This window comes from Carcharodon carcharias, chromosome 30 (assembly GCF_017639515.1).
Source record: "Carcharodon carcharias isolate sCarCar2 chromosome 30, sCarCar2.pri, whole genome shotgun sequence".
NCBI classification, from domain to species: domain Eukaryota; kingdom Metazoa; phylum Chordata; class Chondrichthyes; order Lamniformes; family Lamnidae; genus Carcharodon; species Carcharodon carcharias.
Genome location: NC_054496.1, coordinates 25,900,546 through 25,920,735, shown reverse-complemented (window position 1 = coordinate 25,920,735; position 20,190 = coordinate 25,900,546). Strand labels below are relative to the sequence as shown.

Genomic DNA, 20,190 nt, shown 5'->3' with positions numbered 1-20,190 from the left:
TCTCATCAACATGAGCCCTGGACGACATCCAAACACACAGCATGACTGTTTCAGCTGTGCGCTGATGACATCCAGCTCAACCTTATCACAGACTCCACCCTTAACTATGTTAAATTATTAGACTGTCCAACATTTAATACTAGATGGTCAGAAATTTGCATCAATTAAACTCTGGGATGATCAAAACCATAACTATTGCCGTCGTTCCCTGTTATAAACATTGTTCCCTATCTACTGACTCCATCCTTCTCCATGGCAACTGTGAGCCCAAACCAGATTGTTGGCAACATCGGGGTCATATTTGACCATGAGATAAGCTTCCAATCACATCTGCTGAAACCCTTATCCATGCCTTTGTTACCCCCAGACTTGACTATTCCAAAGTACTACTGGCTGACCTCCTACATTCTATCCTCTGTTGACTTGAGGTGATCCAAAGCTCTGCTGCCCATGTCCTTATACACTGACCTTGCTGACCTATGTTAGTTCCCAGTCAAGTAACACCTCAATTTTAAAATTCTCATCCTTCTTTACGTCCTCCCCTGACCTCGCCCCTCCCAGTATCTTTAGAGTGCAGCAGGTCATCATTCAGCCTGTCAAATCTGTACTGGCACTCCGAAGAGCATTCTATCTAGTCCCACTCCCCTGCCTTATCATTGCACAATCTGTCTTTTCAGATAGCCATCCAATTCATTTTTGAACGCCTGGGTTAAACCTGCCTCCACCACCCTCTCAGGAACTTCGCTCCAGACTCCAACCACCCTCTGGGTGAAAAAAATCTTTCCTCACATCACATTTACTCCTTTTGCCAATTATTTTGAATCGGTGCCCCCTAGTTCTCAATACTCCCTTGAGCGGGAACAATTTCTTACTATTTACCCTCTCCATAACCCGCAGGATCTTAAATACCCCTATCAAGTGTCCTCTCAGCCTTCTTTTCTTCAAGGAAAACAGTCTCAACCTCTCCAATCTATCCTCATAACTACAGTTTTTCATCCCTGGAATCATTGTTGTGAATCTCCTCTGTACTCTCCCCAATACTTTCACATCCTTCCTCAAGTATGATACCCAGAACTGGACGCAGTACTCCAGATAAGGCCTACCTAGGGTCTTATACAAGTTCACCACGAACTTCTTACTCTTGTACTCAATGCCCTCATTAATAAAACCTAAGATACTATAAGCTTTATTATTAACTTTATTGACTTCCCTATCTCTGTGATCTGCCCCTTGGAGGTAATAGCACTCATCTAACTCTGGCCTCTTGAGCATCCCTGAGTTTAATCACTTCACCCTTTGGTGGCTGTGCATTCAGATGCCTGAGCCCCAATCTGTGGAATTCCCAGCCTAGACATCTCCTCCTCTCTTAAGCTGTCCTTAAAACTTCTCTTTGACCGAGCTTTTGCCTGTCTGCCCTAATATCACCTTAAATGGCACAAGAACACAAGAACTAGGAGCAAGAGTAGACCATATGGCCCATGGAACCTGCTCTATTAAATACGTTCACGGCTGATCATGGGCTTCAACTCCATTCCTCCCCCCCCCCGACTATCCCTTAATTCCCTGAATCACCAAAAATCTGTCCATCCCAGCATTAAATGTATTCAATAACGGAGCATCCACAATCCTCTGGGTTAGGGCCAAAGATTACCAACCCTTTGAGTGAAGTAATTTCTCCTCATCTCAGTCCTAAATGATCGGCCCCTTATCCTGAGACAGTGCCCTGTGCTTTAGATTCTCCGACCTGCGGGAACAATCTCTGTGTCTGGCCTAGAAAGTTCATTCAGAATTTTGCTGGTTTCAATGAGATCGCCTCCCATTCCTCTAAACTCCAGAGAATATAATTCCAATTTACTCAGCCTCTCATCGAGGACAACCCTGTCATCCCAGGGACCAATCTAGTGAACCTTCGCTGTGCTGCCTCCAATGCAAGTACATCCTTCCTTAAATGGGGAGATCAAAACTGCAGACAGGACTCCAGACATGGCACAGTGTCAAATTTTGCTTTAGAACAGTTTATTATGTTAAAGGTACTAGGTAAACACAAGTTGTCCTACTGACTTGAGTGAAAAAGAAAATGGAGAATGATTTGATTGGTGAATAGTAACTTTGGAAAATAATTAAGGCATTTGATTGCTTAGTTTTCCAACCGTAACCTGTTCTTTACAGGCAATTTTTTGATTTGATTAATAAACTAATAGATAAGTGATTATATGATTTAGTCATGATTTGATGCATTTTGGAAAAGTGACAAGCTGCAGTTACTAGTCTGAAGTCACACTTTCAGGTGTGGCATGACAGGCATACTACAGACAGAAGCCTAGGAACTATGTTCCATCTTCAGTACACAAGGGGTTTAATCTGGGTGGGCGGCAAAATTCAGGGCAGAACAGGCTTGTGCCCCTTTCTGCTTAGTTTCCAAATTTCCAAAGGTTGGGAGGTGCTTTTTATAAAAAAATCACATTAGGGACTGATGGTATGTCACAATCCCCAGGAGATCCTGCCAAGATCCCAATGCACTATTCAAAGAATGGAGGTTCTCCTGGTATCCTGGCCAATATTTAACCACCAACCAACATCGCTAAAAAAAAAAGGATCCGATCATGTATATCATTGCTCTACACAAACTGCCGGCCGAGTTTCCTGACATAACAGTAACTGCACTACCTGGTGGATCAATATAAGTGCAAATCTTTTCCTGTTCTTCAACAGTTATAAAAGGCGCCCACTGATGCATCCCAACAGCAATCGATATCAAAGAACTGACTGCCATTGTGAGAGTGTAGCAAGCATTTTGATTTATTTTTCCCTTTGAGCACTTAGGCCAAACTGGCCTGTGTCCTTCCTTGGTGGAGGGGCACGGTACCACTCCAAGATCCCGCAAGGCAGGTGCTTTAGTAGCAGCATTAAAGGTGTGGTGTTCTCCCTTATTATGCAAACGGCCTCAAACCTGTCACCGGCCTGGCCAGATGGAAGTTCCACCTACTCGGTATACTTCAGGCAGCAAAGCAGGAGTGCAAGGGATTTACAGGCCGACACTTTTAAAAACATACAAATCACACAGAAATGGCGCGGTCTTTCTGAGCTCCACATACTCTGGGTGAGATTCTTTAAAATTCTGTCAGGAGAGGATGAAAATACTTCCCATTGAATAAGAGCACAGGCCAATAAGCAGCTATAGAAAGAGGGCAATCAGCTGAGATGTAATGTACAGCAAGTAAATACTACCACAGCTCCCCTAATCTACGCTGCATCTCAACAGAAAACATCTCACTCCAATTTAATTTGATTACTGAGCATCAATGAATGGCTGGATTATTGTAGAGTATGTGACCTACCTAATTCAGGCTCTCTTGAAGGACATCTGTGACCTACCTGTGGTGGGGACTCCCATTTCTCTAAGAACTCCTCTCTCGCTTTCTCTAAGAAATCTTTCACTGCAATAAAAGAACAGAAATATTTTACTTCCAACATTTGGGCTACTATCTCAAAGCTTCTGGCCTTCAGGACCAACAATTTAAGTGCAGGTTCTAATAAATCAGAATGAAATGAATTGAGGATTGACTGGCTGTTGCATTTTAGAATTGACAAATAGTCTCAGTCCTTAATGTCTCGGTGTGACTTGGGCCAAGAATAATGACACAAAACACCAAATGCAGATTGTTTTGCTGTTAAGCCAAGATTGTCATAGTTACAGAGACCAACAAAGTGTTAGATTATGGTGATGCTTCAGTGCGTTGGTGTGACTGACTAATAATAACAATTTCCAATGTGTGCTGTACCAGTGAATTAAAGCGAAAATTTTGAAGTTGAAATCACCCCACCTGCCCTTTCTGCTACCCTGGAACACAGAGGACCATGTGAACCCGGAGATTTGCAGAATACACCATCAATTCCATTGGCAAACCAGAGTTATAATCTGATTTCAGTGCAAACTGTTCTTGCTGCACTGCATTGTGAACAGCAGCTCATATACAGTCATAGGGAAGGCAACACTGATTAACCCAGCATCCTAGGCAAGGCAACACAAGACTCAAAGTTAATTTGCAAACCATTTAGCTTTTGAAATCATATAGATACTTTATATTTTCTTCTATAAAGAGGATTTTAGATACTTCCATAAGATTTCACGTAAAAGGGAATACCACAAAAGGCATTGAACCCTGCCCTGTGATTTTGGCTTCTGGAGATAACTGGTAACAGCACACTGCTGTGTTCATTATTGACCAAGTCATTCAATGCTTGATGCATCAGCATCATTCCATACCTAATTCAGCCATGGCATCACACAGCAACTGAAAATCTAACCCAGTGCACCTAGGACACACTTACGCTCCAAAACCCACTGGGCAAGCGCCTCACTAGCAGCATTAACGGTGTAGCGCTATTCCTGGGATGGGGGGTTATTGGCAGACTGAAGTACTGCCCTAGCACAGACATGATGGTCCAAATGACCTCCTCCTGTGCTGCAAATGTTTGATGTTGCAGAGTAGGGTGCCAGGAATCTCCAGGCTGAGACTTTTAATTGTACTGCATAGCAATGTTGCTGCCTTTCTGGGCTACTTGGAACACATTCACACTCCAAACGAACCTCAAACACAGTGCACCTGGAGACAATGGCATTCCAATTAAACCTCCGGCAAAAAACATTCACAGCACCTGCTTTTTGTATATCCCCTATAAATGAAGCGTCACAGTATTTAAAGCAATTTGCTAGACTAAAGAGCTCACCGAGATTTACAGAGAGAACCTTAGATAGACAGGACAATAGGAAATTCTTGTATGAACATCACGACCACTTTTCTGAGATTTTGATCCAATTGTGGTTGACTTGTCATTTAGCACGGGGAGCTTTGGGACACTACTTTGTCACAAAGAATGAAGAAGAATACACATTTCTATATCGTCTTTCATGGCATCAGGATATCTCAAAGAAATTTACAGCCAATTAAGTACTGTCGGCATGTAGGGAAGTGCTGTAACCAATTTGCATACAGCAAAGTCCCACAAACAATAATGAAATAAACAACTAGATAATCTGCTTTAAGGCAAATAAATGTTAAATATATGCAGAACTCAGACATTCAGTGCTCCATTTCTGACATTAATAGCAGGATGACTAACTTCCTATGCAGTCCACACAGCTCCCTTCAGATCATGGCGGTTTACTGATGTTCAGTGGATTCAGCTGGCTGTATCCAGCACTATAACCGTTTATGCTCACTTAGCAAGATTAATAAAGTGTTTCGGTGTGCAAAAACAGAAAGAAATTTGTAACGTTAAAAGTCTTGAAATTAGAAAGGAGCGCTCCGATATCCCCAGGCATTAATTTACAAGACAGCTAAAGTAAAAGGTAATACCCAATGGGTAACTGGCACCAGGAGAATAAAGCAATTAGAATCAGAAAGTCCATGAGATCAATATTCCATCTGCCTTTGTTTTCAGTAGGAGAATCAAACTTTTAGCTCTAGCTTATAAAGCAATAATTTGACAGTACTGTTGAGTTAAAAAAAGGCTGAGTACTCTGATGGCTCAGATAGTTAAATGAGTATATAGGTCAGAAAAGATGTGGTCTGCGATGAGTTAACTGATCTTAGATTGACAAAAAGGGTATGAAAACCATTCTCAACTCCCTTCAGATAAGGGTAAAGAAAACAAGCCAGAGTTTCCTGTTGTCAATGCTACCTAGAGTTCCCTGTTAAAAGTGTGAACATATGTTACAAGGTCATGGTTAGGCCTGACAGTGATGCTTCACGGTTGTACATCAACACCCAACGTGTAGGCTCACATGCTTTTCCCTCGTCAGCCAGTTGACACAATCTGGAAATTCGTTCCCATTTTCCAGAGTCTCCAAATAAATTTGCTGTGAAAGCCACACTGGTATAGAGTTTCTCTTTGCATGATATGGAGTGCCCATTCTCTCTCAGCAGTGACATATCTGAATCAGTTGGGAGAGAGTCGTGTTAGCATATCCATGTGCACAATTGTTAGCATGAACAAGCTTACTTGTCGAATCAGGGTTACCCTACCTACAACTCTAGCATATAAGGTTATTCTGAGCACAGAATGAAGACTCCCACGTTTACAGGCTGCGCAACCCTGAGGCGCCAAAAACATAGGAATTGGATTATCAAGCCTGCTACAGAGAGGTGGCCTAGTTCAATCTCCTATGAGGTGGATGCATGTCAAACTTCAAATGACCTTACTTACCTTGCCTTCCCCTACAAGGAGGGCAATCATTGAGGTTCTCTTGCAGAGAGCAGAATAGACATGACAGGCTGAATGGCCTCTTTCTGTGCTGTTACCATTCTATGATCAGTTAGTCGTTAGTCATTAGTCAACTGACAAATGTGGTTCTGAGTGTCCTCTTGACAGTCACCAGGAGTACCTCAGAAGCAACATGAGGAGCAATACATACTTAGTCTATTGCTACCATCTTCCTAACTACAACATGGACACACATCATACCCCATCCATCAGGAGGAGGTATGAAGTATCAGTAGCAGTCATTTGGCAGAATGCCTCATCACCAGAACAAGCACCAAGACATAGCATGGCTGGTGGTGAGAAGGGCACTTCCCATCAGATCCTTCACGCACACGGGAAGTCTCGGGGCCACTGCATATTGCCCTCAAAACGGCTGCAGTGGGTAAGAGACCATTGCTCACCTCCTTGTGCCTTTGCAAAGATCATCAGAAAACAGATGCAGTGGTTTTTGTCGAGGTTCATCTCGAGCAGGATTTTGCGCTCCATGGCTGTTCCCAGGGGCACATATCAACTACTGCTGGAGGATACGAGCATTTGAACTAGGAGCAGGAGTAGGCCACTTGGCCCTTTGAGTCTTCTCTGCCATTCAATAAGATCATGGCTGATCTGACTGTAACCTCCTGCCTACACGCTGTAACCCTTCACCCACTTGTTTATCAAGAATCTACCTACCACTGCCTTGAAAACATTCAAAGACTCTGCTTCCGCTGCCTTTCAAGAAAGGCAGTTCCAAAGACTCACTACCCTCAGAAAAAATTTCTTCACATCTCTGACTTCAATGGGCAACCCCTTATTTTTAAACCATGACCCCTAGTTCTAGATTCTCCCACAAGAGGAAACATCCTCTCTACATCCAACCTGTCAAGACCCCTCAGGATCTTATATGTTTCAATCAAGTCGCCTCTTACTCTTCTAAACTCCAGCGGATACAAGCCCAGCCTGTCCAATCCTTCCTCATAAGACAACCCATTCCTGGTATTAGTCTAGTAAACCTTCTCTGAACTGCTTCTAATGCATTTACATCTTTCCTTAAATAAGGAGACCAATACTGTACACAGTACTCCAGGTGTGGTCTCACCAGTGTCCTGTACAACTGAAGCACAACGTCCCTACTTTTGTATTCAATATATCTCAAAATAAACAGTAATATTCTATTAGCTTTCCTAATTACTTGTTGTACCTGCACACTAGCCTTTTGTGATTCATGCACTAGGACACCCAGATCCCTCTGCACCTCAGAGCTCTGCAATTTCTCACCATTTAGATAATATGCTTTTTTAAAATTCTTCCTGCCAAAATGGATAATTTCACATTTTCCTACATTACACTCCATTTGCCAGATCTTTTCCCACTCACTTAACCCATCTATGTCCCCTTGTAGCCTCCTTATGTCCTCTTCACAGCCTACTTTCCTACCTATCTTTGTATCATTAGCAAATTTAGCAACCATACCTTCGATCCCTTCATTCAAGTCATTTCAACTCAGGGCAAAGAGCTGTCCACGACCAAGTGTTGCAGATTGGCATATTCCAAAGTCCTGGACTATGTGCTGAGGGACGCACTAAAGCTTGGGGGAGCACAGCAAAGGTGCAATGAGGAAAGGCCACAATCTAAGACCTTTCAGTCATAGGGGCTGGAAGTTTAGAGCTCCTCAGGCTGTATCCTGACATGGAACGTATATAGTAAACGCAATACAATTATGTTGAAGCACCTCAAAGTACATCATACTTTATGGAGAAAAGTTGAGTTTTGTTGCAATTTCTGTAATGTCCAATTTGAAATGTTTTGCAATGTACTTTTAAGTTTTATGAATAAAGTATATTTTTGGGAATAAAGAATCAGTAGCAGTTATCTGCTTCTACAACCCATCCGTGGATATATGAGTGAACATTCTTATTGCCAACCTGCAAGTAATGACTTACAGCAGCTATTATTCCAAGTGAAGTTTTCCATTAGCTTCGCTGACAATTCTCTTGTTTCTCAATGTGAAGGCTGTTGGTTCTTGTCCCACTCCAGAGAATGAATTAAGGCTGCTGCTTCAGCGCAGTAGTGAGGGAGTGCTGCATTGTTAAGTGCCTATCTGAGATGAGACCCTGACTCCCTATCCCTGAGCTTTGGTACAGCTCCCATTGCAAATGAGGTGTCGAGCATTTAAAGTTTCTCAGTCACGGGGACAAAGTGAGTCACCAGGATAGTAATCACATTGCTTTTAAGTGCAGGCTCACAACATCTAACAGGGCTTGCCACCAATGGTCCCGAGAGGCATTTCCTACCTACAAGCTTTTGTTTTCTGTAGAGATGAAGAAGCACTATATGTTTAAAAAAAAATCAAATTCTCAGCACATGAAACATTAGGAAACATCTGGGAGGCACCATTGCTGAGACTTTGTATTGCTGCTTTTTTTTTTTGAAAAATATACTTTATTCATAAAATATCTGGAAGAACATTCCAAACCATTTCAAAATCACCATCACAAAAGTACAATCAGATTTAACTTTTACACATGTATCAAAAGGTGCATCAATACAATCAATGAATATTACAATCATTTCAATATGGTCAATGCAGACAATTAGACAAAGGTATTGGAGTTATCAACATACATCATGTTGCACTCTGAGGTGCTTCAATACAATTATAATACAATTAGTATTCAATGCATACTTTCATTTTGAGCTGTACAGGGGCTCTCAACAGTTCCCAGTCCCTCGGTGCACTGTGGCAGAAAGGTCTTAGACAGCGACCTGTCCCCATTGCGCCTTTGCGGCAGCTGCCCCAAGCTTTAGTGCGTCCTTCAGCACGTAGTCCTGGACCTTGGAATGTGCCAGTCTGCAACACTCGGTCAGGGACAACTCTTTGCGCTGGAAGACCAACAAGTTTCGGGCAGACCAAAGAGCATCTTTCACCGAGTTGATGATCCCCCAGATGCAGTTGATGTTTGTCTCGGTGTGTGTCCCTGGGAACAGCCCGTAGAGCAGAGTTCTGTGTCACAGAACTGCTCGGGATGAACCTCAGCAGAAACCACTGCATCTCTCTCCAGACCTTCTTTGCAAAGGCACAATCCACAAGGAGGTGAACAACGGTCTCATCCCCACCACAGCCACTTCGAGGGCAACGTGTGGAGGGGGTGAGACTCCTGACGTGTTGGACGGATCTGACGGGGAGGGCCTATCTCACCACCTGCCAAGCTACATCTTGGTACTTGTCAGAAAGTTCTGGCGATGAGGCATTCTGCCAAATGACTTTGACAGCCTGCTCGGGAAACCAGCCGACAGGATCCATCTCCTTTTTCCTCAGGGCCTCTAGGACGTTACGTGCCGACCACTGCCTGATGGACTGTGGTCAAAGGTGTTTGTCTTCATAAATTTTCCACCAGGGACAGGTGGTACGGCATGGTTCAACTACTTGGAGCATTCCACGGCAGCGTGGCCAGACCCATCCTTTGTAACACCAGGGGCACGTAGAACCTCAGCATGTAGTGACACTTGGTGTTTGTGTACTGAGGATCTACGCACAGCTTGATGCAGCTGCACACAAAGGTGGCCATCAGTATGAGGGCGAGGTTGGACACGTTTTTTTTCCCTCTTTATCTAGAGGCTTGTACATCGTGTCCCTGCAAACACAATCCATTTTCGACCTCCAGATAAAGTGAAAGATGGCTCGGGTGATCGCCATCGCGCAGGAGTCTGGAATGGGCCAGACCTGCGCCACATTCAGCAACAGCGAGAGTGCCTCACACCTGATGACCAGGTTCTTACCCGCAATGGAGAGGGAACGTCGCTCCCACCTGCCCAGTTTTCTTTTCACCACAGACACTCGCTCCTTCCAGTTTCTAACGCATGCCCCAGTCCCTCCGAACCATATCCCCAGCACCTTCAGGCTGTCAGCCCTGACGGTGAAGGGAACAAAGGATCGGTCAGCCCAGTTCCCAAAGAACATGGCCTCGCTCTTCCCACGATTTACCTTGGCTCCCGAGGCCAGTTCGAACTGGTCGCAGATGTGGATCAGTCTGCGCACCGATAGTGGATCCGAGCAGAAGACGGCGACATTGTCCATGTACAGGGAGGCTTTAACCTGAGTGCCTCCACTGCCTGGGATTGTCACTCCTCTTATGTCCAGCAAAGGGCTCTATGCAACACACAAACAGGAGAGGGGAGAGAGGGCAGCCCTGCCTAACTCCAGATTTAATCGGAAAGCTATCTGATTCCCACCCATTGATTGAGACTGCGCTACTGATGCTAGTGTAGAGCAGATGGATCCAATTGCGAATTCCCTCCCCAAACCCCATTTTGAAGAGCACATCCACCATGTAGGTATGCGATATTCTGTCAAAGGCCTTCTCTTGATCCAGGCTGATGAGGCAGGTGTCCACACCCCTGTCTTGCACATAGGCAATCGTATCCCTGAGCAGCGCGAGGCTGTCAGAGCTCTTACTGTCCGGCACAGTGCAGGTCTGGTCAGGGTGAATCACCAATTCCAGAGCGGACTTGACCCGATTGGCAATGACCTTGGACAGAATCTTATAGTCCACATTCAAAAGTGAAATGGGTCGCCAATTTTTAATTTCCTCCCTTTCCCCCTTGTGCTTGTAGATGAGGATGATGATGCCTTTCCTCATGGATTCCGACATGTTGCCGGCCAGAAGCACACTCTCGTGCACTTCTAGCAGGTCTGGGCCGATCCAGTCCCACAGAGCCAAATAGAACTCCGCTGGCAAGCCATCGCTTCCGGGAGTTTTAATCTTCTCGAAGGACTGAAGGGCCTTAGTCAGTTCGTCAGGAGTTAGTGGTTTGTCCAGGCTCTCCCGTGTACTGTCGTATAAGACCGCCGTGATAGAGGACAGGAAGGACTGGGAGGCCGTGCTGTCTGTGGGCTTCACATCATACAATCCGGCATAAAAGGATTTGCTGATCTTCAAAATGTCAGACTGCGATGACTTTACTGAGCTGTCTTCTTCCTGCAGGCTGCTGATCACAGAGCTCTCTCTGTGTACCTTTTGGAAGAAGAAACGTGAGCACGTCTCATCCTGCTCCACGGAGCGGACTCTGGAACGGAAGATGATCTTGGAGGCCTCCGAGGCAAAGAGTGAGGCTTGCTGGCTGCCAGTAGGAGGCAGTGGTCAGAAAAGAACACCGGCTTGACGTCAGTGGATCTGACCGCGAATGCACGGGACACAAACAGGGAGTCTATCCTGGAACGGATGGACCCGTCTGGCCGCAACCAGGTGTATCTACGCTGCGCTCCGTCTGCAGGGTTGCTGAAGACATTGCGCAGCTTGGCAACCTTAACTGTTTCCATTAGGGATCTGGAAGTAGCGTCCAATGTGCTGTCGGCCCTGCCGGATTGTCCAGCTGCATTGATGATGCAGTTGAAGTCGCCACCCAGAATGACCGGCTTGGAGGTCACCAGCAGCAGTGGAAGCTGAAAAACCGCCAGCCGCTCGGCCTTTTGTGCCGGGGCGTACACGTTAATTAACTGGAGTGGAGCATTCTTGTACATTACGTCTGCTACGAGGAGGCGCCTGCCCACCACCTCCTTAACCTCGGAGATGGTAAAGTTGTCTCCCCGCAGCAGAATACCCAGGCCGGAGGAACGAGAGTCATTTCCTCCCGACCAGATTGATGGCCCATGGGACCACCATCGTGACCATCGCCTGTAGGAGCTGAGGTGCGGTATCGCACACTCCTGCAGAAACAACAGGTCAGCTTTGACCTTGGCAAGGTAGTCCAAGGTCGCAACACATTGCGTAGTTGATTTAATGCTACGCACATTTATGGATACAATCTTTACACCCATTTTAAAGCATTTAGTCTCTTAACCAAACCTGTTGCCTCTGAGGGTCCCGGACCTTTGTATTGCTGCCCAATAGTGCTGTTAACAGATTTTATTCCAATAGTGTCCTCTTATCATCAGCCCAATAGAGGAGGAAAAATTAATCACTTCTTCATCATTGTTCCTCACATAAATCAGAATGAGAAGACAGAATGACCTTCATTTATTTAGTACATTTAAAGTTAAAACATCCCTGTACACAGAGACACACAAGTAACACCCAACCCCCTGCCTTACGCACAATCACTGATGCAAAGCTGTGCTGCTGAATAAGTAGGATTGAATATGCAAGCAAAGGATGAGAAAGGAATTGTTTCTTTCCTCTACTGCATGTGGCCCTCCCGCAGCAGCCACTTTTGAGCAGTGTGCAGTATTTATTCAGTAAAACAGCGGGGATCACAGTGACAACCACAGCAAATCACTAGAGAGGTCATTGGGCATCTAAAATTAGAACATTTGAACTGAAATCCATCCAAAGGTTTTGACTCGATAAACAGTTCCCAGCACACAGCGACAGAAGATATTAGAACTCTACAGATCTCACACCGCCCACTTGGGAATTAACACAAATCTGGGAAAGCAGCCACCACACTAATTCCAATCAGCATCGAGTTCATTAAATAGGCAAATCATGTATTTACAGGGAAAAACAAGTGATTTAGAAATTCATGGGGCTCCACAGGGTAAAGAGTGAGCTTACACTTGGGGACATTCAGTCTGTGACACACCAACTCCTATTCTCCTTCACAGAAATCCAGCCACGATACTGGAGCCAAGCAAGATGAACGTCCTATGTTGCAGACCTTCAATTTAGGCAACAAGGGTGCTGCTGGGCTATGAACAGGTACACTCGTACACTGTGCATGCAGCAATATTTGCATTTAATTTGCATGTTTCATGTGCAGGATGCTGTCTATGAGTGCTTTGCATTAAGGAGGGAAGGCATAGAGGAGTGGGAAGACAAAGGCATGATCGAAGAGGAGGGTTTTCAATCAAAGCAAAATACTGTGGATGCTGGAGATCTGAAATAAAAATAGAAAGTGCTGGAAAAGCTCAGCAGGTGTGGCAGGATCTGTGGAGAGAGAAACAGAGTTAACATTTCAAGTCCAGTATAACTCTTCTTCAGAATCCTCCGGTTCCGTAGAAGAGTCATGCTGGACTCAAAACGTTAACCCTGTTTCTCTCTCCATTATAGGGTTTTAAGATGTGTTTCAAAGCAAGGAGGGAGCTGGCAAGATGGAGGGAACTGGTTACAGAGTTCCAGAGAGCAGAGCAGTGGCTGACTTTACAAAGGGAATACAAGGGGAGGCAAAGGATAAGGAACAACGAAAAGAGTGGGGCTGAGGGACGGGGTGAGAAACACAACTGCAATCTTTATAAGCCTGCAATGGAACAGAAGTAGAGCAAATACAGCATCTGCTGCAATCAGAAATCAGGTTCAGGAGTAAAGTCTGTTTAGAAGCCTAGAGAAAGTTGGTAGGAATTTGAGGATGGTCAGAGACTGAGAGGTTTGTTGTTAAAGAAAGTAGGTTCAGATAGGCAATTAGCCTCGGTGGGGTGGGGGTGGCGTTTAGGAGCCAGTGCATTGAAAAGGTTGGGATGAGGATGACTTTCTGGTTCTTGCGATCAAAGAATATCCAGGGTTTGCCAGGACATCTGAAGATGCAAGTCTGCTGATACGTCAGGAGAAATGGTCACACATGGCCCAGGTCACTTCCAGAATTTAACGTTTGGAATAATTCGTCCAGATTGGAATTGCTGAGTCTCCAGTCAGCATCTTTCACTTCTTGGTCTCCATTCTACACTGCCGCCAATTCCTTAGGACTACTACTTACTAAACTAGGTTTTCATCAAAAAACATATAAACAATGAAGAACAGGAAAAGACTCTAGTCTACTCAGCCCATCCCACACAACTGCAATGCCTTGTCCATCATAATGCATGCATATGCCTCCCTACGTAAAGCCATGAGAGCGTCTTGGGGAGGAGAGAGATCGATCAAAAACCCTATGCTAATTATAAAAATAAATCTGGATATTCCTCTCAGAACCCCTTAGGCAAAACTAGTCCTGGAGCCTGCTCTGGTTCTGATTAATGACATACAGTGCCTACCTTCTGATCTCTGCACTAGCTAGAAATTCAGTGAATCAACAGTCATTGCACAAGCTAGCAGTCTGTCCACCAGTTCAGTATTCTCTGGGCAAGAACTAGCTAATATCTATTCTAGTTCTGGCCTTGTATAAAGTGAGATTGTGATCCCTGGTCCTCCCTAATTAACAAAGTTGAAACAAGCAGCCTACACAAACACAATCAATGAATGAGCAATTTAACACAATACAACATTGCCCATTTTATTTCCAGAAGATTTGTCTCATCTATTATTTTGTTTGATTAGATTTTCCACTTTGCACCCCCCACCCACCCCCCCAGCCACCCACCTTTCCAAGTATATTCTCAAAAATGTGACCACTCAGGGCAAAGCGAAGCTACGATACGGCAGATGTCATCTGCTCTGTAACTGTGAAATTTCCTCTTATTAAGCCTCAAAGCTGAGCCGTAGAGCACTAGTTATAAAGTGTTGCAAAGAACAGCAACTATGGTCATTCCAATGGTAAAAATACAGCTGGACTTCTCATCATTGTTCAAGTAGGCCTCAACTTCCAGGAACAAATCACAGCTTTATTTTGGCACCTTGACAAAGTGCATGCTCAGAACCACAGCAACCTCAGTTGGCATCACTTCTTGCAAAGCCTTTGACCCATAAAGCCCAGAACTCCTGGAGTGGTAGATTAAACTTTAATAACCTGCTTTACTTCTATTATTCATTCCTCTCAACACATTAAAAGGCTGCATCAGGAATCTTTGGAATCATTGCTTGCAACATTAGTCAGTAGTTAGCATGGTGGTCTGTGGGTGATAATAACCTGAGGTCTATCCCTCAAGATTTTGTAGTTTCCTCTTTTCCAGTGCAGTTATTTAGAGGGACACAATTAGCTAGTGACAACACCCTTTTATTTATCAGATCATCCACATGTTTCACTTAAGAGTTACGTGACTCATTACATTTCAATTTCCTTCTTCCTAAACTCTAAACAAACCAAAGCAGTGTTTGGTAACTATGTGACGACCAGGGAAGGATGGCTTATGTTCAGCAAATACAATCCCTCGACTCAGACAGTGCTCCACCTGACAGCCTGAGAGACTAGATAAACAATCCAAAACATATTTCTGTGATTCATGCTACTCAAAAGAAAGCCACGCAAACCAGAGCCACTGCTTCACAGTGGTTGAATAAATCAAATTGTGAAGGATTCCAGGATTTCTACTGGGTGTTGCAGGGATCACATTCCACAATTCCATCCATTTATTTATTTCCTTATGGTGACTTGAGCACAATCAATTTTAATGTGGGATTAATATCAATGTTCTGCGAATTGCATCTCATTTTCCCATTAAATCATAAATCCATGGTCTTGCCAATAATTCCCTTTCAATAATATTCAGTAATTGCTCAGGTTGACAACATAGTATCATCAGAGCAACAGATCAGACTCCAAGCTGCTGCTCATTACCCTAATCTGTGTTTTAGGACACAGGATCTACAATATACTAACTGCATCATCCAGCAGTACATAACCCATCTGAACGTTTTCCCTCCTCCCTGAAAGGAAATTCTGTACATCTGCATGTTTCTCCTCCCAAAGGCTCAACTGAGATCAGAGAGCCAACAAATGGGATTTTAACATCTGATGCTATCTATTAATCATTCTCTTCTGAACTGGAATCCACTATAAACTGTGTAGTGCCTGGTGGAGAGTGGGCAGACAAATGGCTCACTTTAATGCTGAGAAGGCCAAGGCACTAACTCGGTCAAGAATGAGTGATTGTGATGCCAGCCACTCACTTCTACCCAATAGGATTACAGTTTGTTTTCAGCTCCTTGGCACATCTGAGCTTCGCTAGGATATAAAATTTGTGATGATGCTTGGAAACATTTGGGAGCAAAATGGGAATGTTGATTATTACTCATCGTCATCTTCACGGTTTTACAAAGCCCGGTGATGGAATACTCTAGCATTGTTTAGCAACTGAAGAGAAAACCCACTTTTGACTCTTGGGTTCAGTATAATCCTCGCACTGGGTGAGGATGTCAAGTCCACACCACACCAATCAACTGAACACTGAATATCGAATAATGCATTCATACTGTCACAGCAAGTGCAGCACCAGAATTACTAATGCTTAACCCAGACCACGTTGATACCAGGAATGAGGTCTGCTGCAGCTGCATTATGAGGTTCTATAACAGTACAAAAACATCTGCAGGAGCTACAAGCAGTAAAGCTTCACATTCTGCCTTTCCAGCTTGTGGAACACCCTCCTAGGCAGTGCAGGCATCTGGAACTCTCCCAAAGCAATTGTTTTACTTGGAACTCAATTGTGGCAGGAGACCCTCAGAAATGCTTTAGGGATGTCCTCAAAGCATTCCTGAAGAGATCAAACATCCCTGCTGTCTCATGGGAGCCCCTAGCTTGTGACCAACCCAAATGGAGAAGGTTCAGAAGGCACCGAACACATTGAGGGGCTTGGTTTGGAACACACGAGAGGGAACTCTTCCCCTTTGTACACAAAAGCTCAAACGCAGTATTTCTCAATGAAGTAGGCTTACTGGAAAGTGCACAAATAATGTGTGATTTTCTCACTGGTAACCTGATTTAATTCTTCTAGGAACACATGTACAAACAGCTACCCTAGATGCAGTTGAGTTTGCTTGCACCCTTTTGCTACACCAGTCAATATGTGAAATCTTCTCCTTCTTAGGCAGTCCCTCGGGGCCAAGGATGGTTTGCTTCCACTCTGGATCGATGAGTTATGAGACGTCTGATAAGTCCAATGCTTGATCTGCAGACTCTGCCACATGTACGACAGTTGATGCTTGGAGGGTCGGGCAGATTTATTTTTTGGAGGTTTGTGTGCTTCCTCCAATGCCTCGTGTGTTCCAAACGAAATCTCTCAATATGTTCGGTGCCTTCTGAACCTTCTCCATTTGGGTTGGTCACAAGCCGGGGCTCCCATGAGACAGCAGAGATGTTTGATCTCTTCAGAGATGCTTTGAGGACATGCCTAAAGCATTTCTGGGAGTCTCCTGCCACAATTGAGTTCCAAGTAGAACAATTGCTTTGGGAGTCTGGTGTCAGGTATACAAACGAGATGTCCCACCTAATGGGGCTACTTTTGAGTGATTAGCGCCTCAATACTTGGCATGTTGGCTTGGGATAGGATGCTGCTGTTGGACCATCGTTCTTGCCATTGGATTTGAAGTTTGGAGGATCTTTCAAATCTGCTGGTGATGCTTCTCCAGTGCTTTGAGATGCATGCTGTAGGTTGTCCATGTCTCCGAAGCGTATGCAAAATATAGATTATGGAATAGTGAAACAACTCATAATTGCCAAACTGCCAAATGAATTGCATGATCATTCAAATGAATTATCACATAATGAAGTATATTATGAACAATATGCAAAGTGGGATACAGAAAGATTGGAGGGTCTAAATTAATTTCTTTTTAAATCAGCTTTCCAATTAAGTGTTGCAGTTTGATGACTAAAGCAAAACACAATAATCACAAACAATCAATCTCCAATGTCTCATTGCAAGCTCCTATAATTAAATGACAAGTGGAGTCCAGGGCTTTCATCCCAATTGCTTTACTAGTCACTGAACTATGTAGATTGACTTCTCTGTTGAAAGCAGTACAGGCATCTTGAATTCTACTTTTTATAGCTGATAAGTGTTTCATAATTAATACCTCCCCATTCCTTCTTTTGCAAGTGTCTGAATCCTGTGATATCCACTGAAAGTCATGCCCTTCTGCAGTGCCTCAGCACAATCACTAATTAAAGGGTTATAGACTATGCCCTTCAACACGGAACGTGCTCACATGGGAACCTTCACGTCGCATGGGTATGACTGATAGTCACTACATGTTTCTTGACTGCACTAAACAATTGCAGGACAGGGAAACATTCTTGGAAACCAAGACTAACATGTTCATAAGTGATCAGTGGAGAAGGGAGTGGTGAAGAGATAAGTTCAGCATCCTCTTAGAGGAATGTCTATTGTTAAGGAATGCTAATCTAAGAGAAATACAGGCACGACGCGAGAATCGTTAGATTGGGTGGTCACAGTGTTAAAGCAAGCAAATAACTCGCATGCAAGGCTTTACACAAATATGCAAGATACCTCATGGTCAGTGGTGAAGGTTAAAACAATCCCCCTTTCCCTCCTTCACAAGTGCATACTGAACAGACTGTACAATAATGAGCTCTCCAAAAATAACCAACTGCTTTTGGCTATGAGATGTTATAGTAACAAGTCTAGAAAATTTGCTGCTGGATGTCATGCAAAAGCTCAACACTCAAAGCCCAGCAGCTAGCAAGTGCACAACCAGAAGCAGGATCCAATAAACTTCTCAGAACATACTCTTCTTAAAACAGAAGTTAATGTTAAGAAACTTTCTTTGGCATATCAAAACTCATTGCGCTTGGTGTAATTTTGAACAACATCTACTTTTGTTTTTGAATGACCCCAATTTCTACTGAATTGTTCACTATGTACAGTGCTAATTTCTCCACTCCTATATCAAATTGCAAGTCATTGATAAACTTGAAGAATGGGCACATAATCAGCAAATGAATTTTAATACAGATAAGTGCGAGGTATTATTTTTGCAGCATAAATTGACAAACATTTGCCTCTTTTGCCAAGTGGAGTAAATGCAACACTGTGCCATAAACACCTGGGTGTTCTCAGATTCAATTGCTGAACTCTACTTAGCTAATTTTGGCTAGTGCTTGATGAGGATGCTACAACTGGATTCCGAGTCCCTGGGCTACAATGGGGCAAAGGTCAGCTTAGGTTCTCATTCCTGATTGCTACACAGTGAAGTCTGCTAGATGCCAGCTTTCACATCTGTAGTTATCACTTGTCTCCACCCCACCGCTTCTGTCAAAACCTCACTCTGTGCTCTGATGATGTTACAGCTGGATTTGTCCAACACTTTCCTTGCTGGCCTGCCTACTCCAACCATCCATAAAGTACAAGTCAATCAGAATGCCATGGCCCACCTGTACTGATGCCCACATCACTACTCCTTGCTCAGCTCCATGTGCAAACTCCATAAGAGGCTTTGAGATTCTCATCCTCACCTTCAACTCCCCATGACCTTGCCCTTCCCTACATCTAAGGTCTCTTTCAGCCCTATGTCTCTGTGTGCAGCCTCCGGCCCATTATCATCCAACCTCTTGGTCCCAGCTCTACTATTCACAGTTACTCTTTCAGCCAAATTGCACCCACCTTTTAGAAGTCCACCTCCCATGCTACTAAGACCTTTCTCTTCAGCTGTGCTTTCTCCAGTTTCCTGAACTTCTACTGCCCTGTAAAGCTCAGAGATGTCCCTTTGTATGTAATAAGAGCTATTGAAATGCAAGCTGTTGTTTTTCCTCCAAATCTACTTGTGAAGGGTCTCACTGTAGTATAGTACACAAATACTTACTCTTCATGTGCAAGGCTAGAGAAGACTAAGGTGGTAACACAGCATGAATGCTGTCCTCTTGTGATCTCAAAACAGGAAAATGTTTAATGCTTATACTTATGACCCCTCGGTAATATTTGGAGCTGGGAGTCCTGGTGGAATGTTCTATAATATTCTAGAAAATCAAAATGCAGGAAGACATGTTAATGTTGAATTTGTGCTGCAATAAGATACATGCTTTTAGTTGGTAATTAAGCACAGCTGTCCCCAATTGGGGAAGGATGAGGGAATCATTGGGGTATATAAACCAGTTCACTCTGGGTATCTGGGAGGCTTGGCCGAAATAGCCGAGTGGTTATGGTACTGGGTTTGTAACCCTGAGATCGAGAGTTCAAATCTCACAATGGCAAACTATGGAACAATGTAACTTCATCTGAAACAGATGGAAACGGGTTTGTACTCGAAAGAGTTACAGATGCTGCCAGACCTGCAGGAGTTAGGAGGCTGGTAAAAAGACCTGGGTATCTGGGAGGCTTGGCCTAAATAGCCAAGTGGT

At 44.0% G+C, this 20,190-nt stretch overlaps 1 protein-coding gene across 4 annotated transcripts in view; it reads right to left on the bottom strand.

The window, feature by feature from the left end:
* Window positions 1–20,190, bottom strand: part of LOC121271287 (cAMP-dependent protein kinase catalytic subunit alpha-like) — a 157,971-nt gene that overhangs the window by 48,955 nt on the left and 88,826 nt on the right. For all 4 annotated transcript variants that reach the window (XM_041177164.1, XM_041177163.1, XM_041177165.1 and 1 more), the window contains exon 2: window positions 3,376–3,437. In XM_041177164.1, coding sequence (XP_041033098.1) covers window positions 3,376–3,437 — 62 coding nt within the window. The remainder of the gene's footprint in view (window positions 1–3,375; window positions 3,438–20,190) is intronic.